We start from the raw sequence: 25,297 nt of genomic DNA on the forward strand, positions 1-25,297 counted from the left end.
CCCTTACCTCACACCATATGAAGATTCTTCTTATAACTGGACACAACACAGTGACACTGGGATAGGTAAAATGCAGAACTCTTTGTTACAGCTCCAAATGAGAGAAGGCTGCCATGTAGGGTACATGGGGTTGTACTGGGGACAGGAACAGCAACTGGTGCTGTAGTAGGTAGCTAAGTGGCACAAGTGGAGGAGGGTTAGCTAGGTTTCTTGGGCTCCCTCTAGATTGGCTAATTTGAGTAATTCTGTGGGCTCTGGGGCATAGGGACTGTACCCAGTTGTCTAGTACCTGTCTCTGTGGCAATTAAGGTGGGCACATACTGGCCCCAGGATATGAGAGCCTGATAAGGGAGGTGATTGGGGTGTGGTCTTAATCAGTTGCTCAAGAAGAATTGAACAGTCTCTACCAGGGCATCAAAACTGGGTTAAGACAGCATTTCAAAACAAAAAACCCAAAGTTGCATAATACCATATAAAAATTAACTGAAAATGGATCAAAGACCTAACAATTTAAGAGCTAAAAGTATAAAACTCTTAGGAAAAAAATAGGTGTACATTTTCTTTTCTTCTTTTCTTTTTTTTTTTTTAAGGATTTTATTTACTTACTTATTTACTTATTTATTGGCCACGTTGGGTCTTCATTGCTATGCAAGGGCTTCTTATTGCAGTGACTTCTCTTGTTGCAGAGCCTGGGCTCTAGGCGCACAGGCTTCAGTAGTTGCAGCGTGTGGGCTCAGCAGTTGCAGCACTTGGGCCCTAGAGTGCAGGCTCAGCAGTTGTGATCCAGGGGCTTAGGTGCTGCGTGGCATGTGGGATCTTCCGGACCCAGAGATCGAACCCATGTCCTCTGCATTGGCAGGCAGATTCTTAACCACTGCGCCACCAGGGAAGTCCAGGTGTACATTTTCATGATTGGCAGTGGTTTAGACAGTGGTTTCTTAGGTATGACACCTCATGATAAACAAGAAGGTTGATAAGTTGGGCTTCATCAAAATTAAAAACTTTTGTGTGAAGACAGAGAATGGGGGAGAATATTTGCAAATTGTATATCTGATAAAGGGTTTATATCCAGAATATTCAAAGAACTATTACAACTTATCTTTATCCTTAATAATCTTTTGTTTGATGTGTCAGATACTGAGAGCTATGCATGTTTAGTTTGTTTTTTATTTTTCAAGGCAATACTGTTAGGTACACACAGATTCAAGATTGTTTTATCATCTTGGTCGACTTTTATTTTTAGGTTGTATCTGTTTTTATTTCTGTTATATATTTCATTTTAAGTTTTGTTTTATCTGATACTAATATTGCTATATCAACTTTCTTTTGGTTAATATTTACCCAGTATATCTTTTATCCACCCTTTTACTCTCTTTTTGTGTGTGGTTTTGTTTAGGTCTCTTCCTAGGAGACATTTATATTCTAAAAAGGGGCATATAGCTAAATTTTTTTATTGTTTAAGTATATCTCAATCAACAAATATACTTTCAAGTTTTTATATTCATATAATCTCATTTTAGAATACATAAATTTAACCTGTCTCCACTTATAATAACTACTAATGTACTTGAACTTTTCTTTTTACCTGTTTCTGGTTTTTAGGTTTTTTCCCCTCTTTTTGACTTCTATTGGATTGAGAAACTTTTTTTTTAACATTCTTTCTTCCTCTGCTATTTTAGAGATTACAAATTCTACTTCAGTTTGTTCAGTAGTTGGCCTTAATTCTTTTAACTTACAGAAAACTTCAAACACAAAAAAAGACAATAATATAATGAACTCTCATGTACCTAAACCCAATTTCAACGGTTATCAATTCATGGATAATCTTATTCTATATGTACTCCCTCCATCACATTATCACATTTCCCTCTTATGTTAATGTGAAGCTGTTTCTAGACATTATATGATTTCATCCATAAATATTTTAGCTGTGTGTATGTGTTTATTGCATTTTTTAATGTATTTATACAAAATCATAATGGCACCTAAAACAAAATTAATGGTAATCCTCCAATATCATGAAATATCTAGTAGGTATTCAAATTTGTTCTTCTGTAACTTTTTATAGTGTGTTTGAATTAAAATCCCAATAGTGGGGTGGGGGGGGCTTCCTAGGTGGCACAGTGGTTAAGAATCCACCTGCCAGTGCAAGGGACATGGGTTTGATCCCTGCCCCAGGAAGGTCCCACATGCCGTGGAGCAACTAAGCCCGTGTGCCACAACTATTGAGCCTGTGCTCTAGAGCCCGTGAACCACAACTGTTGAGCCCGTGTGCTGCAACTACTGAAGCCCATGCACCTAGAGCCTGTGCTCCACCACAATGAGGAGCCCAGGTACCACAATGAAGAGCAGCCCCTGCTCTCCGCAACTAGAGAAAGCCCGTGTGCAGCAACAAAGACCCAACACAGCCGATAGATAGATAGATAGATAGATAGATAGATAGATAGATAGATAGATAGATAGATAAAATAAATAAATAAAATCCCAGTAGTGGGCACACATTGCCGTTGGTTGGTATATTTCCTTTGAGCCTTTTTGTTGTTGTTTGGGGGGGTGTGTGTGTGTGTGTATGTGTGTGTAAGCAGGAGTCTTGAATAATAATTTAGCTAGTTTAAAATTCTAGATTGACATAATTTTACCTCAGTACTTTGATATTACTCCCGTATATTCTGGTCTCTGTTCCTACTAGTAAGGATTTGTTTAGTTCAATTGTAGGTAGTTGTTTTACCCTGAGAACTCTTAAGATATTCTCTGTATCATTGATGTTATTCAGTTTCTCTATTATATGTATAGGTATTGGTTTATCTTTTTTTATCCTGCTTCATTCTCAGGTGCACTTTTTTTAAAAATTTTTTTAAATAAATTTATTTATTTATTATTTTATTGTCTGTGTTGGGTCTTTTTTTGCTGTGCGCGGGCTTTCTTTTTAGTTGCAGTGAGTGGGGGCTACTCTTCGTTGTGGTGCATGGGCTCCTCATTGCCATGGCTTCTCTTGTTGTGGAGCTCGGGCTCTAGGCGCGTGGGCTTCAGTAGTTGCAGCACATGGGCTCAATAGTTGTGGCTCACGGGCTCTAAAGCGCAGGCTCAATAGTTGTGCACAGGCTTAGTTGCCCTGCGGCATGTGGGAATCTTCCTGGAGCAGGGATCGAACCCGTGTCCCCTGCATTGGCAGGTGGATTCTCAACCACTGCGCCACCTAGGAAGCCCTCAGTTGCACTTTTGAGGACTCAAGTCTTTCTTCAATTATGGAAACTTATCAGTTCTCCAAATATTGTTGCTGTCACTCCATCGAGTCTCTTTTTCTTTAGCTCAGTTTTGTTAGAATATCTGAATCTGTCTTCCACATCTTTTAATTTTGCTTTAATATATTTTTATCTATCTTCACCAGTCCCTGCTATGTTCATATGCCCTCAAATTCCAGTGCAATCTTGTCCACGAACTCTCACCAAACTCTTTTGTTCAATAGGAAGCACTAGGGAAGGACAATTTATCATCCAACCACTGAGAAAAGTCCAGATTTCCCTTCTTGTAATCTAAAATGTTTATTAGTAGGGGAATGATTAGATCACCTTTTGTATTTCTATAAAGTAATTACTTAGGACACAAGGTAGTAGGTTAAAATTTGTTGACCTGGAGACATGGAGAAATTGCTAAGATATATTACATAAAAAAGCAAATACAAATAATGCATACAGAAAACATCATGTACACCTATACACGCATGCACACACAGTGTATGTGTATATATAAAGTTTATATATATATAAACTTTAATTAATATACGTATTAGACTGCAAATTTTAGAGCCAACTATCAAGTTTAGGAGACGTACAGTCCTCCAGAAGACCACCCTTACTTGATACCGTTTGCAAATTTAGGATTTTTGAAAACCACCCTCATGCTCAGTAACTCCCTAGAAATGCTCACAGAGCTCCCTGAAAGCTATTATTCTCATTCTTATGGTTTATTACAGAGAAATGATACAGACCAAAACAGCCAAAGGAAGAAACACAGAGAGCAGCATCAGGGAGGGCTCTGAACGCAAAGCTCCGATGTTCTTCAGGACACATTACTGTTTGTTCTGGTAGTGAAGTATGACAAAGTGCATTCAGTATTGCCTACCAGGGACGCTCACACAAACTGAGCTTCTTGGAGCTATACTACTTAGGTATGGTTGATTGATTGATTGCCCACATGGTTCAACTCAGTCTCCAGATCTACTCATGCCATGTGACCAAAAGCTCCCACCTTAAATCACATGGTTTCTGGCATGGCCAGCCCCTACTCTAGAACTCTGGTGGCCAGCTCTACTTTAAGATCCAGATTGGTCTGCTTCTACCCTAAACAGAGACACTCCTATCAGGTTACATAGGTTATCTCCCAGAAGTCAAGGGCAAAACACACTCCTATCAGGTTACATAAATAATCTCCCAGAAGTCAAGGTCAGATCCCTCGTAGACAAAACCAGATTCTTTACTACATACATATGTGAGAATTATAAATATATTTTTAAGATTTAGGGACTTCCCTCGTGGTGCAGTGGTTAAGAATCCACCTGCCAATGCAGGGGACATGGGTTCAGTCCTTGGGCCGGGAAGATCCCGCGTGCTAAGGAACAACTAAGCCCGTGGGCCACAACTACTGAGCCTGTGCTCTAGAGCCCATGTGCTGCAAATACTGAGCCTGTGTGCTGCAACTACTGAAGCCCGGGCACCTACAGCTCGTGCTTCGCAACAAGAGAGGCCACCACAAGGAGAAGCCCTCGAACCGCAACAAAGAGTAGCCCCGCCTCTCCACAACTAGAAAAAAGCCCATGCTCAGTAATGAAGACCCAACACAGCCAAAAAAAAAAAAAAAAAAAAAAGATTAGGAAGAGCATATGTCAAACTGAGGACAGTAGTTATCTCTGGATCAGAAAGTGGTATTAGTGGTAGTCAAGGGGTACTTAGGTCTACCTATATGTTTAAATTTTCATGTACTATATAATTTTTAAATTATCTTTAAATGGAAAGACTGAATTTAGGCTAACTTTGGGAAAATGGAAAAAGCAGTCAAATTCAATAGAGTGAAATTCATTGTATCCAGATACAAAATGGCAAAGTATCAGGAATCCTACTGTTCTGAAAAATATGAGACTAGACCAGCTATTTCAAGATAGCATGAAATGACCATGGCTGTAGTCTGCATATGACTTTGAAATGGCTATCAGGTTTAAAAAGAAACATTGTCGGGAATGTACAAGGAGAATGTACTCTGTTTGAAGAAATTATAGTTTATTTATAGTAACATTTAGTATCCTTATCAGTTGTTTGACCAGTTTTAGAATCCAGTATGTAATCCTTGGCTCTTTGAAAGTAAGATTGTATGAATATGAACATATGTTATCTATATTTGGGTACTTGGGTGTTCTTCTCCCTGTATTTTTTTTTAATTTATTATTGTTTGTAATGCTTTTAGATCATTAAACTCCAGGGTGATATATGACTGCCTAGGAATGCAAGGATTCTTACTGTCCCTTTCTATCCCCTTAACTGGGTTCCCAGTCTAAGAGCATGATTTCCCAAGATAGAGGAGAATTATTCTTCCATAAGTATTTAGAAACACATTTGCTCCTTCCTAGACAGCTAATAAGTATGAAGAAAATAGAAATGGTTTAGAAGAGAGTTGCAAAATTCTAAATGTTTGGATTTTTTTTAGAATGGAGAAAAACATTTTGGTGACAGTTTAATAGTGATTTTCACGTATATGAAGTTCTAATCTCAAAAGTAATAACCAGAATGTTTGGCAGGTGGGAGGTTTGGAGATCAGGGAAGCACTCATGTTTGTTGAGTACCTTCTATAAACTGTGCTAAGAGCTTCTTATCTGTTATCTCATTTTAATCTCTTGGCCACTTATATGGCAGACCTCTTCTCCCTCTTATAAATGAGGAACCTAGGCTCTTAGGAAAAACAATTTGTACAGTATCATCAATAGTACTGCTAGATGAATATGCTGTGAAGTGTAACATATATTATTTAGGTTGTAAGGAGAAATGTTTACTAATCGTGAAAATTCTTAAGCATTGCAGTTGCTCACCTAGGAAAATTCAGCAACTTCTTTTCCTTCTCTAGAAGTATTAAACGTATTTTTGTGATGGTTTAAGAATGGTTCTGCCCGAAGGCGGAGGAGAACTCACAGTTTCTTCTGTCTTAGGATACTATAATTTGGTATTTTTATGATCTCAAATGTGTTCTTATTTATTTCCTTTTCTCAAGGTGGATAATATAAATGCAGCTGTGATGGATTTGAAAGAAAAGAAGATTCGTATTCTAAGTGAAGAGCCCAAAATAGGAGCACATGGAAAACCAGTGATTTTTATCCATCCTAAAGACTGTGGTGGAGTCCTTGTGGAATTGGAGGAAGTGTGATTTATATTCTCAAGAAACTAAGTTAATTGCCCTGAAGAAGGTTTATCAAAATGTGCTTTGGCATTGAGTTCTTCACTGCTTCCATCACTTAAAAGTTAAATCAAAATTACAGAAAGAGATTTTTTAAATTATATGTGTGTATATGTACACACACACACACATAAAATATTTGCTAATTACTTTGGATTTTTTTCCTGATTTGAAGAACACTTTGATTACTAAATACTTATGGAATATTATTAAAATCATATTCATAGAAATAAATTATTCCTGTTCTAAAATGGTGTGTGGTGGGGGGAGTGCACAGAGGACACCTGACAGCTGTGCATGGCTGTATATCTGGGAGAAAGTGATTCCTAAGGATGCTGTAGAGAGTTTTTTAGAGCAAACTGTTTAAGGTTAAGAAGTTTTGACCTCAGAATTTTTGCTCTTCTGGAACAGCTCATGTTCACAAGTTCCTTATGGGCCAGTATTTTGGGTGCTAGTACTAGATGTGTGAACAAGAAGTTTTGTGGAAAATTTGGAGTCTGATCTAGTGGGTGCATAGATAGATGAATTTTTTTTTAATCAGTAGGCATGGAAAGGGCAGTGAATGTGTAGAGTTATCTATCAGGTGCTAGAACACCACAACAGGTCCTGGAGGAATATACAAAATGAAAAGAAACCCACTGCCAAGAAATCTATGGTCCAGTTGGGAAAAAGAAACCCACTGCCAAGAAATTTATGGCCCAATTGGGAAAACTACTTCATGAACTAAATGTACTTAAAAAACAACATGAATGAGTTGAAAAGAAAAGGAAAGGGAAATCTCAGAGAAGGGACATCTCAGAGAATGTGCTCAGAGGTGTATCAGGTTTTGGGGCAGACTCCCAAAGAGAAACAAGTATCAGATGAATTTCAGGGATCACAGATGGATGCATGTATGGGATGCACAGTGTATGGGAAAGTGGTTGGTCTTCAATTCATGGATGATTGGATGTTGAATAAATGAGTAGGTGTGTACACATTGAGTTATCATGGAAGACAGGTATAACATCTAATTATACTTGTCATTTAAAAGTTACAATAAAAAATTATAGCATTAACTGTATATACAGTTGTATTTCTTCCTTCCCAGTCTGTATACCCGTTATTTCCTTTTCTTGTATAATTGCATAATTGGAACCTCCAATACAATGTTGAAAAGAAGTGGTGAGAGGGGGCATCCTAGTCTCATTCCTGATCTTAGAAGAAAGCTTTGAGTTTCTAACCATTAAGTATGATGTTCATGGTAGGTTTTTGGGGGGGGGGGGTTGTTTGTTTTGTTTTTTATCAAATTGAGGAACTCATGCTCTATTCCTTGTTTGCCAAGATTTTTTTTTTTTAAATCATGGATGGGTGAATCAATTAGTCAGGGTTTTTCAGAGAAACAGAACCAATAGGATATATATATGTCTATCCATTTTGATTATACCCAGTTGATTGATGGTGCTATTGAGTTCATCTATGTACTTACTAATACGTAAGTACATAGATGCTGCTGGATCTGCCCATTCCTGACAGAGGGCTACTGAAGTCTCCAAGTATAATAGTGGATTCATCTATCTCTCCTTGCAGTGCTATAAGTTTTTGCCTCATGTATTTTGATGCTTTGTTGTTAGGCACTTACACATTAGGGCTTGTTACATCTTTTTGGAGAATTGACCTCTTTATCATTATGTAATGCTCCTCTTACCCCTGGTAATTTTCCTTGCTCTGAGCTCTGCTCTGTCTGAAATTGATATAGCTACTCTAGCTTTCTTTCGACTGGTGTTAGCATGGTTTCTTCATCACTTTACTTTTCATCTATATGTGTCTTTATATTTAAAGTGGATTTCTTATAGACAATGTATAGTTAGGCCTTGTTTTTTGATTCATTGTGACTTTTTTTTTTTTGCTGTGTCATGTCTTCCTCACAGTGCGCAGGCTTCTCAGTGTGGTGGCTTCTCTTGTTGCATGGCATAGGCTCTAGGCACACAGGCTTCAGTAGTTGCAGCACGTGAGTTCAGTAGTTGTGGCACTTGGGTTCAGTAGTTGTGGCTCACAGGCTTAGTTGCTCCGCAGCATGTGGGATCTTCCTGGACCAGGGATTGAACCCATGTCTCCTGCAGTGGCAGGTGGATTCTTAACCACTGCACCACCAGGGAAGTCCCCATTGTGATGTTTAAAATCTGTATTTAGACCACTCACTTTTTTTTTTTTTTTTTTTGCTGTATTGGGTCTTCGTTGCTGTGCACGGGCTTTCTCTAGTTGTGGCAAGCGGGGGCTACTCTTCGTTGCAGTGCATGGGCTTCTCAGTGTAGTGGTTTCTCTTGTGGAGCACGGGCTCTAGGCATGCGGGCTTCAGTAGTTGCAGCACGTGGGCTCAGTAGTTGTGGCATGCAGGATCTAGGGTGTGAGGGCTTCAGTAGTTGTGGCTCATCAGCTCTAGAGCGCAGGCTCAGTACTCCTGGCACACAGGCTTGGTTGCTCCTTGGCATGTGGGATCTTCCCTGACCAGGGATTGAACCTGTTTCCCCAGCATTGGCAGGTGGATTCCTAACCACTGTGCCACCAGGTAAGTCCCACATTTGTGGTTTGCATTGAACATTTTATATGATTCCATTTTCTCTTCTCTTAGTACACATTAATTTCCTTCCTTCCCTCTCTCCCTCCATTACACATTTACAACTAATCCAAGTCCACTTTCAAGGAACACTATTTCACATAGCAGGTAGTGCAAGTACCTTATAATAAAATGTTTCTAGTTCCTCCCTCCTTTGGAACATTGCTGTCATTCATTTCATTAATCACCAAATACATTGTTACTATTATTATAAACAAACTGTTACGTGTTAGATCAATTAAGAATAAGAAAAATCAGTTTTATATTTACTTCTCTCATTCCATCTCTAATACTTTTTTTCTTTATATAGCTCTTAGTTTCTGATCTATACTATTTTCTTTCCCTTTAAAGAATTCCTTTATGTTTCTTGCAAGCAGGTCTACTGGCTACAAATTCCTTCATTTTTTGTTTGTCTGAGAAAGTCTATTTTTCCCTTCACGCTTGCAAGATAATTTTGCAGGATATAGAATTCTAAGTTGGTAGGTTTTTGTTTTTGTTTTTGTTTTCTCTCTCAATACTTTATATATTTCACTCTGCTGTCTCCTTGCTTTCATTGTTTCTGAGGAAAAGTCAGATGTATTTCTTATCTTTGCTCCTCTATAGGTAAGGTACTTTTCCCCCTGGCTGCTTTCAAGATTTTTTTTTTCTCAATTTCTGAGTATCTGTAGTTTGAATATGATATGCTTTCATGCAGTTATTATAAATTTTTTTTGTATTTAATTTACCTGTTTTTCTCTGAGCTTCTTAGGTCTGTGATTTGGTGTCTGAGATTAATTTGGCTGGAAGATTTTTAATCACAGTTTCAGTTTCATTACTTATGATTGGTCTGTTCATATTTTCTATTTCTTCCTGATTTAGTCTTGGAAGGTTATACCTTTTTAAGAATCTGTCCATTTCTTCCAGGTTGTCCATTTTATTGGCATATAGTTGCCAATAGTAGTAGTAGTCTCATAGTAGTCTCTTTTGGTGCTTTTTATTTCTTCAGTGTCTGTTGTAACTTCTCCTGTTTCATTTCTAATTTTATTGATTTGAGTCCTCTCCCTCTTTCTTGATGAGTCTTGCTAGAGGTTTATCAATTTTATTTATCTTCTCAAAGAACCAGCTTTTTGTTTCATTGATTTTTGCTATTGTTTTCTTTGTTTCTATTTCACTTATTTTTTTTTTCTTATACTGCTTCTATTTTATTGTTAACTTTTATTTTTATTTATTTATTTATTTTTTACAATAAACTGCATATATTTAGAGTGTACAATTTGGTATCCCAGTCTCCCAATTCGTTCCCCCCCCAACCCTCCCCGCTTTCCCCTCTAGTGTCCATATGTTTGTTCTCTACATCTGTGTCTCTATTTCTGCCTTGCAAACCGGTTGATTTGTACCATTTTTCTATAGTCCACATATATGTGTTAATATACAATATTTGTTTTTCTGACTCACTTCACTCTGTATGACAGTCTCTAGGTCCATCCATGTCTCTACAAATGTCCCAGTTTCATTGCTTTTTACAGCTGAGTAATATTCCATTGTATGTATGTACCACATCTTCTTTATCCATTCATCTGTTGGTGGACATTTAGGTTGCTTCCATGTCCTGGCTATTGTAAGTAGTGCTGCAAGGAACATTGGAGGGCATGTGTCTTTTTGAATTATGGTGTTCTCTGGGTATATGCCCAGCAGTGGGATTTCTGGGTCATATGGTAGTTCTGTTTTTAGTTTTGCAAGGAACCTCCATACTGTTCTCCATAGTGGCTGTATCAATTTACATTCCCACCAGCAATGCAAGAGCATTCCTTTTTCTCCACACCCTCTCCAGCATTTACTGTTTGTAGATTTTCTGATGATGCCCATTCTAACTGGTGTGAGGTGATACCTCATTGTAGTTTTGATTTGCATTTCACTAATAATTAGTGATGTTGAGCAGCTTTTCATGTGATTCTTGGCCATCCGTATGTCTTCTTTGGAGAAATGCCTATTTAGGTCTTCTGCCTATTTTTTTATTGGGTTGTTTATTTTTTTGATATCGAGCTGGATGAACTGTTTATATATTTTGGAGATTAATCATTTGTCTGTTGATTCATTTGCAAATATTTTTTCCCATTCTGAGGGTTGTCTTTTCGTCTTGCTTATAGTTTCCTTTGCTGTGCAGAAGCTTTGAAGTTTCATTAGGTCCCACTTATTTATTTTTGTTTTTATTTCCATTATTCTATGGGGTGGATCAAAAAAGATCTTGCTGTTATTTACATCGAAGAGTGTTCTTCCTATGTTTTCCTCCAGGAGTTTTATAGTGTCTGGCCTTACATTTAGGTCTTTTATCCATTTTGAGTTTATTTTTGTGTATGGTGTTAGGAAGTGTTCTAATTTCATTCTTTTATATGTAGCTGTCCAGTTTTTCCAGCATCACTTATTGAAGAGGATGCCTTTTCTCCATTGTATATCCTTGCCTCCTTTGTCATAGATTAGTTGAACATAGTTTATCTCTGGGCTTTCTGTCCTGTTCCATTGATCTATATTTCTGTGTTTGTGCCAGTACCATACTGTCTTGATCACTGTAGCCTTATAGTATAGCCTGAAGTCATCTATTTCATTTATTTCTGCTCTGATCTTTGTGATTTCTCTCTGTCTACTAACTTTGGGTTTTGTTCGCTCTTCTTTCTCTAGTTTCTTTAGGTGTAAGGTTAGATTGTTTATTGGGGATTTTTTCTTGTTTCTTGAGGTAGGAGTGTATTGCTATAAACTTCCTTCTTAGAACTGCCTTTGCTGCATCCCATAGGTTTTGGATTGTTGTGTTTTTATTGTCACTTGTCTCTAGATATTTTTTGATTTCCTCTTTGATTTCTTCAGTGATCTGTTGGTTATTTAGTAGCATATTGTTTAGCCTCCAATGTGTTTGTGTTTTTTACAGTTTTTTTTTCCTGTAATTGATTTCTAATCTCATAGCATTGTGGTCGGAAAAGATGCTTGATACGTTTTCAATTTTCTTAAATTTACTAAGGCTTGATTTATGACCCAAAATTTGATCTATCCTGGATAACATTCCATGTGCACTTGAGAAGATGGATGTAATGTCCTATAGATATCTATTAAATCTAGCTGGTTTATTGTGTCATTTAAAGCTTGTGTTTCCTTATTAATTTTCTGTCTTGGTGATGTGTCCATTGGTGTAAGTGGGGTGTTAAAGTCCCCCACTATGATTGTGTTACTGTCAGTTTCCTCTATTATAGTTGTTGGTATTTGCCTTATGTATTGAGATGCTCCTATATTGGGTGTATATATAGTTATAATTGTTATCTCCTCTTCTTGGATGGATCCCTTGATCATTATGTAGTGTCCTTTCTTGTCTCTTGCAACATTTTTTATTTTAAAGTCTATTTTATCTGATATGAGTATTGCTACTCCGCCTTTCTTTTGATTTCCATTTGCATGGAATATTTTTTCCATCCCCTCACTTTCCATCTGTATGTGTCCCTAGGTCTGAAGTGGGTCTCTTGTAGATAGCATATATATGGGTCTTGTTGTTGTATCCATTCAGCCAGTCTGTGTCTTTTGGTTGGGGCATTTAGTCCATTTACATTCAAGGTGATTATTGACATGTTTGTTCCTATTACCATTTTCTTAATTGTTTTGGGTTTGTTTTTGTAGGTCTTTCATTCTCTTTTGTTTCCTGCTTAGAAAAGTTCCTTTAGCAATTGTCATAAGGCTGGTTTGGTGGTGCTGAATTCTCTTAACTTTTGCTTTTCTGTAAAGCTTTTGATTTCTCTGTCGAATCTGAATGAGATTCTTGCTGGGTAGAGTATTCTTGGCTGTAGGTTTTTCTCTCTCAGGACTTTCAGTACATCCTGCCACTCCCTTCTGGCCTGCAGAGTTTCTGTAGAAAGATCAGCTGTTATTCTTATGGGTTTTCCCTTATGTTATTTGCTGTTTTTCTCTTGCTTCTTTTAATATTTTTTCTTTTTGTTTAGTTTTTGTTAGTTTGATTAATATGTGCCTTGGTGTATTTCTCCTTGGGTTTATTCTGTATGGGACTCTCTGCACTTGTTGGACTTGATTAATTATTTCCTTTCCCATGCTGGGGAAGTTTTCCACTATAACCTCTTCAAATATTTTCTCAGACCCTTTCTTTTTTTCTTCTTCTTCTGGGATACCTATGATTCGAATGTTGGCATGCTTAATGTTGTCACCAAGGTCTCTGAGACTGTCTTCCATTCTTTTTATTTTTTTTTTCCTTTTCATGCTCTGTGGCAGTTATTTCCCCCATTCTATCTTCTAACTCACTTATTCATTCTTCTGCCTCAGTTATTCTGCTGTTTATACCACCTAGAGTATTTTTAATTTCGGTTATTTTGTTATCTAGTACCGTTTGTTTGCTCTTTAGTTCTTCTGATTCCTTTTTAACTGTTTCTTGTATTTTCTCTATTTTGTTATCGAGATTTTGGATCATCTTTACTAGCATAACTCTGAGTTCTTTTTCAGGCAATTTCCCTATTTCCTCTTCATTTATTTGTTCTTGTGTATTTTTACCTTGTTCCTTCATCTGTGGCATATTTTTTTGTCATCTCATTTTCCCCCCACTTTGGATGGGGCGTGGGAAGATGCGGAGATCGCGTCTCCCCACAAATAGAACAGTTACCAGAGGCCAGCGGGGGACCTGAGGCCCAAACAGACTGCAGGAACCCCGCAGCAACCAGGTAGGACCTGGGGGAAGTCGAGGGGGTGGGGAAGGGGAAGCCTGACCGGACTGCCACCCCTGTGGGGTGGCTGGGGGAGGGGAGAGGTTCCTGCCTGGAGGGACTGCTGGGGGCTGGGGTGATTGGGGAAAACACGATTGGGTTTCTTCCGCCCAGGAGGCCGGGGGGCCTGCTGAGCTCCCCGGATTGGGGGCCTGCTGGGCTCCCCAGCTGGGTCCTCTACCCTCCAAGGCCCCCTCCAGGCTGCCTGGGTCCTGGGGGTGTGGAAGGAGGGAGGAGGGGCAAGGAGGTGGAGAGGAGGCAGGAGGGGATGGGAGCTTTGAGATTGGGGGATGGGGGGGGCTGGAGGGCGTTTCGCCTGCTCTCTTGGCCATGGAGGCCAACTGGGCTCCCGGACCTGGTCCTTCATTCTCCAGGCCCCCTCCAGCTGCTTAGAACCTAGGACAGTGGGGGCGGGGGAGAGGAAGAGAGGCAGACAGGGACACTAGCAGACTGGGAGATCTGGGGAAGTGCGGCAGGTGTTACCCTAGCCCAGTTGGCCCTGGGAAGCCTGTTGGGCATCAGAGTCTGGTCTCCTGCCTTTCAGTGCCCCCTGCAGCTGTAAGGGCTCTAGGGGAATAGGAGAGAGGGGGTGGGAAAGAAGAGAACCCAAGGGGGAGGGACCCTCCAAGACTGGAGGACTAGGGGAGGTGCTTGCATCTCTCCCACCAACTTGGGCCCAGGGAGCCCGCTGGGTACCTTGACCTGGTCCTTTGCTCCCAGGACCAGAGGCATTTCTGGGCCCCTCTACCTCACTGGACCTAAGCCCCATTCCCCACCACCCCCAGGGCCTTCTCTAAGGGGAGGCTCGGCCCATTGCCTAACATCCCCCCCAACCCCTGCCCTTGTCTAAGCCCCATCCCCACAGCCAAGGCCTTTTCTGGCTTTTTTTTTCCTTTCTTTTTTCTTTTTCTTTTTTCTTCTTCCCACCCCCTCACTTAGGATATTGCAGTTGTTTATGATCCAGTTGTTGCTCCATCATTTTTTTTTAATTTTTTCTAACACATCTGTTAGTTTCCTACTATTGTATTTTTTAGCTTGCTATTGTCTCTTTTTTTTAATATTTATTTTAAATATTTTTTAAAGTATTTATTTATTTATTTATTTGGCTGTGCTGGGTCTTAGTTGTAGCACTCGGGATCTTCGTTGCTGCATGTGGGATCTTTTAGTTGCAGCATGCGAAATCTCTAGTTCCCTGACCAGGGATTGAGCCCAGGTCCCCTGCATTGGGAGCGCAAAGTCTTAACCACTGGGCCACCAGGGAAGTCCCCACTGTAACTTTTTCTAAACCTGTGGTTAATCAGGGAGGGGTCCCAGGGGTTTACACTGTGCATTAGACAATTCATCAGCATGCAGAAAAAAACATATTACAGAGGCCATTTATGTTTTTTTGTCTTTTGAAAATTTCTGTTTCTGTTTGTAGTCCTTAATGTACATAATATAATGTTTGCATATATGTTATCATAATTAAATATACCTGTATGGGGAGGCGTACTTAAGGTGGTTTACTGAAAAGATGTGTCATTAAGGAAGTCTGAAGACCATTCCACTTGCCCCGTCTCTGTTGAGAAGGGAAAGATAAAGGAAGAGGGGCTGCCCGGGTTGGCAAAGGAAGCCTCTGGGACGGTTCCATGCCGCTGGGCAGATGTGCAGACAAATGGAGAAGCTCTGAGGAGAGCACTGTCCTGGAACGTACTCTTTCCTGCTGGCCTGAGCATTTGTTTTCTCCACTTGGTTTAGTGTAGGCAGTGTGACAGGTGAGAGCTTGAGCGGTCAGTCGCAGCTGTCAGACCCTCCGCTCTGGGAGGGGATCTTGTCCCCCATCTGTGCCCTGGGGAGGCCCCACCCACCCTCTCTTGTCTCTGGGTCCCCTGCCTTGGTAGATGATTCTCACCTCACTCTAAAGATCGTTTTGATGTGGGCACAATCTCCATCCCCTAATGTGTGCTAAACATTTTTAACTCACAACAGCTCTGTCAGATCAGGCACTAACAGTAACCTGGTTTTACAAAGGAGAAAATAGCTGTGGTAAAAACCCACTTCTGCCTGACCTCCCCAAACCAGGCTACTTCCACTCTTTCCACCAGCAAGGAAGAAACAATTACATGTCTTAGGGGAATCTACACCTGTTTGGGGACCAGAATTTCTAGACGCTCCATCTAAATCCACAATTCCCTTCTGTTTATATTGGCGGTAGGCACAGGGTGGATGCGCGTTCTCACGCAACAAGCGCATTCTAGAAGAGAGCAGGACAGAGGGAAGGTTCTAGTGAAAGGGAAGAACTAGTCTTGAAAACTATTCTTGGAGTCTGGGGTAGGAGAGTAATTTTTTTTTTTTTTTTTTGGTATCTATGCCAAAATTTTTTCTAAGTTACCTTTTCCCAGAGCTGTTGAAGCAGTACAGAAATCAAGATGAACTGACAGCTTTATGGGCTTGTGTGTCCTCTATGTCACATAAGCACGTTTGGCTAGCAGCTACAGAAACAACAGGGTTTTGGTTTTTTTTTTTGTCTCAGGGTGACCTACCAGTGTGACCTGGGCTCCCTGGCATAGTCAGGCTGTGAGTATGGGTGGGGCCACCCTACTGAGTTCAAAGCCAGAAGAGCTGTGAGTTCTGTGCCTTTCACCAGTTGGACACGTCTTTTATTTTTACATGCTTATTGTATACAGAAAACCCCTCTGGGTTTTAATTCAAATCTTAGTTATTTAAAAGCCAGAATACATTATTCATTTTATAAATTGAAAGAAGTGTGTTTTGTAAGGGCAGAAGGCTACCACATTTTCACTGAGAGAAGTGCTAAGAGCAGCACCTCCTGAGAACTTAGGAGGTCAGGAAACTGGGTTGACCTTCTCCAGGTGGGAAGGGGAGAGCCACAGGTCGTGGGTGTGACTGGCAATCTTCTTCAGAGACTAAGCCAGGAGATTGCTTTCAGATGTAGGACTAAATAGTTTTGCCTAGACTGCTTGTGAGGGTGTCAGAGTAGAAAACAGGAATGTGAATATAATTCACAAACTAAAAATTTAAGTGTTTGCAACAAGGCTGTGGACATAAGAAGGGTGTTTGACTGGAAACAGAGAAAGGGGATGCCCAGAGAGCTGAAGGTCAGCAGAGCCTCTCTAATCACCATCCCTGAGCACGCTGGTCCAGCTGTGTATGCCAGGCCCTGGGGTTTGCTTATTCCTGTTGCTGAGTGTGAAGTTAACTCCTACGTTATCATCCCATGTTCATCAAACACATCAATGCCAGCATTCAAGGTCTACCTGATAGATATATTTTTCAGCCTAAATCAGTAATATAAAATTCTGGCTTGTGTATCAGTCTTTGCAGATTTGGTTAATGTGAATCTGCACCCGTAAACCAGGATCACTTGGGTTGTGCCCAGATTGGTCTTTTGAGCCAGCAGGCTAGAAACAGACCTGAGTAAATGTCCCTTTTGAGCTGCTCGGCAGAAGGCTGGTCTTCTTAGTCGGTGCCTGTTGTTGCAAGACAGCTTGACATGAACAGTAGCAAAACACCGTGGAAAGTGAAATCCAGCATTTCATTTGCTTTCAGCTTTGAATGCATTTTCTGCATCATTGCCTCATTTGAGGACAACACTACTCATGTGTGTGTATGTATGTTACAGATACATATACAGCAACAGAATCAAATAGATCTAAAGAGTCACGGTAAATGGAAATTGAGGGTGTGACAGTAAAGTAATGCACTTCACCAGGACCTGTGCAGTTTCCGAAGGTTGGTCACATCTTTGTCTTTGATCTTCTTCATAGTCAAACAACACAGAACACAATCAGTCACAAATTTCATGAGTCCCAGAAGGTAAAACCTTGCCTAGAGTCTGAGACAATTGGGTTTTCCTAGTAGTGAGACCTGATAGAAAATTTTCCTTAGATTCTAATAAAGATACTTTGAGCTTATGAAGAATGTTCTCAACAGCATCCCCATGAAAAAGAAAGAGCACATTTCAAAGTTATTTCCTGTAAAGTCTCTCTCTGCAGACCAATGGCATTGTGCCAGAATGCAGTCAAGTAAAAAAGCAATTAGATGAGGCATGAAGCATCTCGATCCACATAAAGTAAAATGATAAATGTGCTCCGGAATTTCAGGAGCTGCTCCCAGTGAGACGGAGTCGGGGAGAAGTGGGGGGGAGGGGCGGGCGGGGGTGGGGCTCTGCTTCCCTGGGGCACATGGCCAGAGAGGCAGAAGTCAGAAGCAGAGGGCAGGGGCCCAAGAGTGTGGAGAATGGGGAAAGAGACACTGCGGGGAGAGGGACACAGAGAGATGCTGGGGTCAGTGCTGGGCACACTTTGGGGAGCAGGAAGGCCAAGAAGTATTTTGAGAAGTTAAGATACTAATTGTAAAAACAACCCCCCACCCCACCCCCCCACCAGCTATACCTTCAAGAAAACCTACAGCAAAGTGACTGAAGCAGTGGCTTCAAACTCATGTGCTTGCCTACCTCATAAAAGAATGAAGATGGACCTTCCCTGGCAGTCGAATGGTTAGGACTCCACACTTCCACTTCAGGGTGCAAGGGTTTGATCCCTGGTCAGGAAACTAAGATCCTGCATGCTGCACAGAGCAGCAAAAAAAAAAAAAAAAAAAGAATGAGGAAAAATCGTGTAGCTCCTTGCTCATTTTAAGTTGACATCCTAAATATTTATCCCAAGTTCAGATAATTGCAAAGAATATAATTTCTGGGGTACTGTAAATATTTGACATTTTAAAACAAAACTGGTACATCAATATATTTAAATGTATCAATGGATTATTAATACTATAGTGACTTGAAACCCTCCCATCATTATTTATTTATTATTTTTTAAATGCATTTTTTGGTTTAATTTTTTATATACATGTTTATTTATTTATTTATTTATTTATTTATTTATTTGGCTGTGTTGAGTCTTTGTTGCTGGGTGCAGGCTTTCTCTAGTTGCAGTGGTGCACGGGCATCTCATTGCAGTGGCTTCTCTTGTTGCAGAGCACAGGCTCTAGGCACACGGGCTTCAGTAGTTGCAGTGCGTGGGCTCAGTAGTTGTGGCTTGAGGGCTCTAGAGTGCAGGCTCAGTAGTAGTGGCGCACAGGCTTAGTTGCTCTGCGGCATGTGGAATCTTCCTGGAGCAGGGATTGAACCCGTGTCCCCTGCATTGGCAGGTGGAATCTTAACCACTGCGCCACCTAGGAAGCCCCCTATTTATTTTTAAAATACCATAAATAAGCTCTTCATGAAGAGCCAGGAAATTTACCTTGTGGCTTTTACGTCTTCAAATTTAATTTCTATTCTGACTCTCCCACACAATTTTACTAATTTTTGTTTATGTTCGAGAGTTTTATTTTGATCATCTGATTAATAGAATATGGCAAAGGTGTTGAGATGTTAACTCTGAGATTCAGTTACACAGAGACTCTGATTCCATCTGTGGGCGCTCTCTCTCTCTCTCTCTCTCTCTCTCCCCCCACCAGCTGGCATGTCATGTCTCCCTGTAGAGAGGCCCATGTGGCGAAGGATTCAGGGAGGCCTCCAGCCAACAGTGAGGAACTGAGGTCTTCAGCACAGTTGCTTGTATCTCGAAAAGATATATGCACTCCCCTGTTCACTGAAGCACTATTCACAACAGCCAAGACACGGAAACAACCTGCATGTCAGTCAAGGGATGAATGGATAAAGAAGATGTGATACACCCCTCCACCCCAATATTATTCAACCATGAGAATGAAGGAAATCCTACCATTTGTGACATGAGGGTATTATGCTTAGTGACATGTCAGAGAAAGACAAATACTGTATGATATCACTTATATGTGGAATGTAGAAAAACCCAAACCCATAGAAACAGAGTAGAATGGTGGTTACTAGGGGCTGAGGGGTGGGATGGGGGAATTGGGGAGATGTTGGTCAAAGGGTACACACATGCAACTAGAAGATGCATAAGTCCTGGAGAGCTAGGGTACAGCATAGTGGTCAACAATACTTTGCGATGTAATATTTCAAAGCTACTAAGAGACTGATCTTAAATGTTCTCACCACAAAAAACAAAATTATATTATATGATAGAGCTGTTAACTAATGCTGTGGTGATTGCAGTATATAAGTGTATCAATCAGCACATTGTACCTCTTAAAATTACACAATGTTATATGTCAATTATATGGCAATCAAAAAAATCCAGTTGCCTGTGAGGAGCTGAATCCTGCTAGTGATTGCGTGAGTGAGCTTGGAAGCCATCCTCCCTCAGCTGAGCCTTCCGATGAGACCCTCCCTCAGCCAACACCTGGACACAGTCAAGATTCCTGACCCACAGAAAATCTGTAATAACACGTTTGTTGCTTTAAACTGCTCTTTTGGAGTAATCTGCTAGGCAGCCATAGAAAACTAATAGGCAGGTTAATGGAAATTGAGATGTGTCTATTCTTAGGCTGTGACAAGGACTACTAGAAGGAGAATCCTTATATGTATAATTGTGTTCTTGTGCAAGGTGTCTGAGTATCAACTCCAGGCATTGAAATGGCAAGATCAAATAGAATGTGTAATACAAAACAAAACAAAATCAAAACTTGTTAATGATTATGAAGTCGATGTGCTTAAAATTCAATTATGATAAAAATGTATCACATATAAATGAGTTCCTCACCCCATCCCAGAATAACTATTCAACAATTTATTTATAGTATATGTTGCCAACAAATTTTTTAATTTTTTTTAAATTGAAGTATAGTTGATTTACAGTGTTGTGCCAATCTCTGCTGTACAATAAAGTACACATATAGACATTCTTTTTTTTTGTATCCTTTTCCATTACCACCAACAATTTTTTAAAATACACATTTTAAGATATTTTTATGGCATTTTTATTTTTATTTTTTTCTTAGCACTGTGCCTTGTGCAGCTCTTTTAATGTCAGGATATGTAGAACTATTATATTCTTTTTAAAAATAGCTTTATTGGGATGTAATTAAAATATTATAAACAGCACATATTTAATGTGTGCAATTTGAGAAGTTTTTTTTTCATTCTTTCAAGTCCCCCTTTCATATATTTGCCTCTCAGTTCTATGGTGTATCTTTTAATCTTACAGTGTCTTTCACAGAGCATAAGTTTTAAATTTTTATGAAGTCAAATTTATCAGTTCTTTTATGACTCATGCTTTTGTGTCTTATCAAAAGTGTTTGCCTAACCCAAGGTCACAAATATTTTCTCATATGATTTCTTCTAGAATTTTTATAGTTTGGGGTTTTACATTTAGGTATATGATTCATTTGAGTTAATCTGTATCTATGGTAAAGATATGGATTCACTTAAAAATACAAATATGCATTTTTTCTGCATCATATACTTTCTCCACTGAATTACCTTTATACCTTCTCAAAAATGGTTCATATATGTCAGCCTATTTTACACTCTCTATTCATTCTATTGATATATTTGTCTATCTTTATACCTATACTACCTGTCTTGATTGTTATTGCTTTTGTAATCAGTCTTGAAATAAGGTAACATAAATCCTCCAGCTTTGTTCTGCTTTTCCAAAGTTGTTTTGGCTATTGCAGTACCTTTCCGTAAAATTTTAGAATCAGCTTGCTAATTCCTACAAAAAACTTAGGCTTTTGATCAGGTTCACATTGACACTGTATATTAATGTGGGGAGAACTGACATGTTAACAGCATTAAATTTTTGATCCACAAATGCAGTATATCTCTCCATTTATTTAAGTCATCTTTAATGTCTCTCAGCAATGTTTTGTAGTCAATATAACATATCTTGCACATCTTTTATCAGATTTATCCCTAAGTATTTCAGATTTTGATGCTATGGTAAAGGTTCACTTTATTTCAGTTTCAGATTTGTAGCAGGGTAACGTTTGCCTCATAGAATCTGTTGGGAAAAATTGTGTTCTCTTCAATTTTCTGGAAGAATTCATGTGGAATTGGTGTTATTTCTTTTTAATCTTGACAGTATTCCCTAGTAAAGCCATCTGGGCCTGGAGTTTTTTGTTTTTGTTTTTGTTTTTGTGGGAAGTTTTAAATTACAGATTCAACATCTTTAATAGATATATGGCCATTCATATTATGTTTCTTCTTCAATGAGCTTTGGTAGTTTATGACTAAAAGGAATTTGCCATTTCATCAATGACAAATTGATGTTTAGTTTATTGACATAATGCTGCTCATGTTTCTGTATTATCATTTTAATGTCTGTAGGACCTATAGTGATGTCACCTCTATCATTGTTGATATTTATAATATATGTTTCTGTCTCTTTTCCTGATCAGTCTAATGGTTTATCAGTTTTATTGATCTTCTCAAAGAACCAGCTTTGGATTTCATTGATTCTATTACTTTTCTGTTTTCTGTTTCACTAATTTTCACTCTGACCTTTATTATCTTCTCCTCTGCTTACTCTGGGCTTAGTTTACTCTTCTTTTTCTAGTTTCTTAAGGTGGAAGTTGAAGTCATTGATTTGAGACCTTTTTTTATTTTTTCTTTTCTAATATAGGCATTTAGTATTGTAGTACTTTAGCTGTATCCCACCAGAGAAAATGATAAGCTATCTAGAACTAAAGTCAGATATTCCATGCCAAAACCTATGGGACACAGTGAAAGTTTTATGTAGAGATATCATAAACTTAAATGTCTTAATAATTAAAATGCTTAAAAATAAAGTATGTACCCATTTTTTAAAATGGATATTGCAACAAACATACATTAGTGGGAATTAGAGGACATAATAAAAATCCAGGGAGGATTTTTCTTTCTTTCTTTCTATTTTATTTATTTATTTTTGCCTAGGAAGTATGAATTACCAGAATTAACTTAAGAAAAAGTGGAAAACATGAAGAGACCAATTTCAAATACAAGAAATTGAGTGCTCGCTTCGGCAGCACATATACTAAAATCGGAAAGAAATTGAGATTGTGATTAAAATTCTAACATTGAAAAGTCACCAAGAACAGATGGGTTCATAACTGAATTTTACATGTGTTAAAAAACAGATAATTAATATGTTATTTAAACAAGGCCATGGAAAAGAAAATAATATAAAGCTTTTCCAGTTCATTTTACGCTACCCTATAACTTTTTTTTTTCTTTTTGTTTGGCTGCGTTGGGTGTTCGTTGCTGTGCATGGGCTTTCTCTAGTTGTGGTGAACAGGGGCTACTCTTTGCTGTGTGTGGGCTTCTCATTGCGGTGGCTTCTCTTGTTGCAGAGCATGGGTTCTAGGCATGTGGGCTTCAGTAGTTGTGGCACATGGGCTCAGTAGTTGTGGCACGAGGGCTCTAGAGTTCAGGCTCAGTAGTTGTGGCACACAGGCTTAGTTGCTCCATGGCATGTGTGGCCCTCCTGGACCAGGGCTCGAACCCATGTCCCCTGCATTGGCAGGCAGATTCTTAACCACTGTGCCACCAGGGAAGTCCCTACAATACCCTATAACTTTAATTCAAACCCTAATTACATTTAAAGAAGGAAACTATAAATGTATAAGTTCTAAATAAAAAAATTAGCATATAAAATCCAGGAGTATATCAAAGAAAAATCAGGTACTGTATCCACATAATCCTTTACATTCAGCATGAATTAGGCTTGTGTATACATGTCCCATTAAGACATTCCTCCAAAGCATACTGCGAGACAAAGCTGTCAAAACTCTACTGTGATCGTTGAGGGTTGGACTTCATTTGTTTTACAGTTTTATCACTGTAGAAAACAGAAACCCCAAAATGTTCTGTATTGTTATCGGTTGCCTGGTCCTACTTTAGTGCGAAGTGTCAAAATATTTCTTTGCAAATTAGAAAAATGAACAGTTTGATCCTTCAACTTTATTCTCAGCATGTGCATTCACTGTGCAAAGGCAGGCCTCCTCCACTGTCTGCTTCTGACCTCCGTTTGGTGATCACTCATGCGTCTCTGTTAATTGGGCCATCTGGAGAGCAAACCTTTGTTATTCACTTCACCACCACAGATGTTTCCTTATCATCTGCTCTTTTTTTCTGGGGCTTTTTGTTCCTGATTTCCTTTCTCAGAACAGATACAAATATGATGTTTCTAAGACCATGTGAAATAAAACTGCATTCTTAATTAATTGCTTTACATTTATTTAATTATTTTTTTTAATTGGCTGTGTTGGGTCTTTGTTGCTGCACCTGGGCTTTCTCTAGTTGTGAGGACCCCGGGGCTACTCTTCATTGTGGCGCACGGGCTTAGTTGCTCCGCAGCATGTGGTATCTTCCTGGGGCAGAGATCGAACCCGTGTCGCCTGCATTGGCAGGCAGATTCTTAACCACTGCGCCACCTAGGAAGTCCTAATTGCTTATTTTTAAAAACTAGCTGCTTATGTAAGCATTCTGTTTTCCAAATATATAACCCCACAATTTTCATACCCTCTCAGACCTGGCACCGGGCACTCTTTCACCCCCTTACTGATTCCCTTGCTAGCAAGTTAATAAACTTTGACATATGCTTAAGCTCAATTTGTTTAAGAAAGTTTGCAGCAGGTGTGGTTAAAGTGGGTGGAAAATAATTAGACCACAAAACCCAGTCCTGATCCAAACTCAGTCGCAGGCTTTGAATAACAGCTTGTTGTCTTATAGTTGTAAAACATTAAAAAAACATTTTATTAAAGGTTTTTAGGTACATATTTTAAATCAAACACTTTTCAAGACTTTAAGTGGAAAACATCAATCCTCCAATGCCAGCACCCTATTCGCCCCTTTTTTCCTTTCTAGACACAAGCTCTTTAAAATACTTGAGCTGACTCTTTCAGTATTTACCTTCATATCACTGAATAACATGCTTATATTACTATTTCTTAATGTTTTAGCTCTTAGTATTTTCTATTTACTCATTATGGAAGATAAAAATTTATCTCTTTCATTATCTCCCTTGCCCCCAGTGTGCTTTCACACATACACCCCCAGTTCTCTTCCCACCATGCAAACATAATAATTTTGGTTAGAACAATGTTAGGTGTTTATATTATTCCACTCCAGGCAGAGCCATGTAGTATACTATGATTTCCTTCTTTTCAAAAAGCTTTGTTTTCCCCTTGAGTAAATAATTGACTTTTGTCTGCCTGCTTGCTTACTTATATATGACCCAAAACTTCCAACTGTCTTAACCTATCTCAAGAGGTTCAGACATCTTTAAGATGTTTCTCAAAGAGTGCTGTCACTTTCATCTTCTTTACGTGTCTCTCCCAAAGCCTTTTGACCTGCTCCAATATGGTTGACTTGTCTTCTGCACTCAGCTTGGATAGCTGAGGCAAAAATATTTTCCTATCCCTGTACTAAACATTTCTGGGACCAGGCAAATTAACTTACTACCTATTTCAGGAAACACGTGCTCTAAGTGAACCAACTAGAAACTTATCAGGAACCTCTCCAAGAACCTTCTGTCATGGCGCCCAGTGATCCAAAGCCATTATGTCTTGAACTTTGCCCACCTAGCCACTGTCCCACCTTGTAAGACCCTCCTTAATAGCACTCAGCTCCGGCCCTAAAACTCAATAAGTATCCTTCTCTGATTTCCCCATTTTTGAGACATTACTA

At 39.2% G+C, this 25,297-nt stretch overlaps 1 protein-coding gene across 2 annotated transcripts in view; it reads left to right on the plus strand.

The window, feature by feature from the left end:
• MCEE (methylmalonyl-CoA epimerase) overlaps window positions 1-25,297 on the plus strand; it is a 57,419-nt gene that overhangs the window by 20,679 nt on the left and 11,443 nt on the right. Inside the window, exon 3 of one of the 2 annotated variants that reach the window (XM_057725061.1) lies at window positions 6,256-6,685. The exons of the other annotated variant lie outside the window; for it this stretch is intronic. Coding sequence (XP_057581044.1) covers window positions 6,256-6,408 — 153 coding nt within the window. The 3' untranslated portion in view covers window positions 6,409-6,685. Of the gene's footprint in view, window positions 1-6,255; window positions 6,686-25,297 lie in introns of those variants that run through there. 2 annotated transcript variants of the gene reach the window in all.

The sequence above is a fragment of the Hippopotamus amphibius genome, chromosome 2, assembly GCF_030028045.1.
Source record: "Hippopotamus amphibius kiboko isolate mHipAmp2 chromosome 2, mHipAmp2.hap2, whole genome shotgun sequence".
In the NCBI taxonomy this organism is placed as follows: domain Eukaryota; kingdom Metazoa; phylum Chordata; class Mammalia; order Artiodactyla; family Hippopotamidae; genus Hippopotamus; species Hippopotamus amphibius.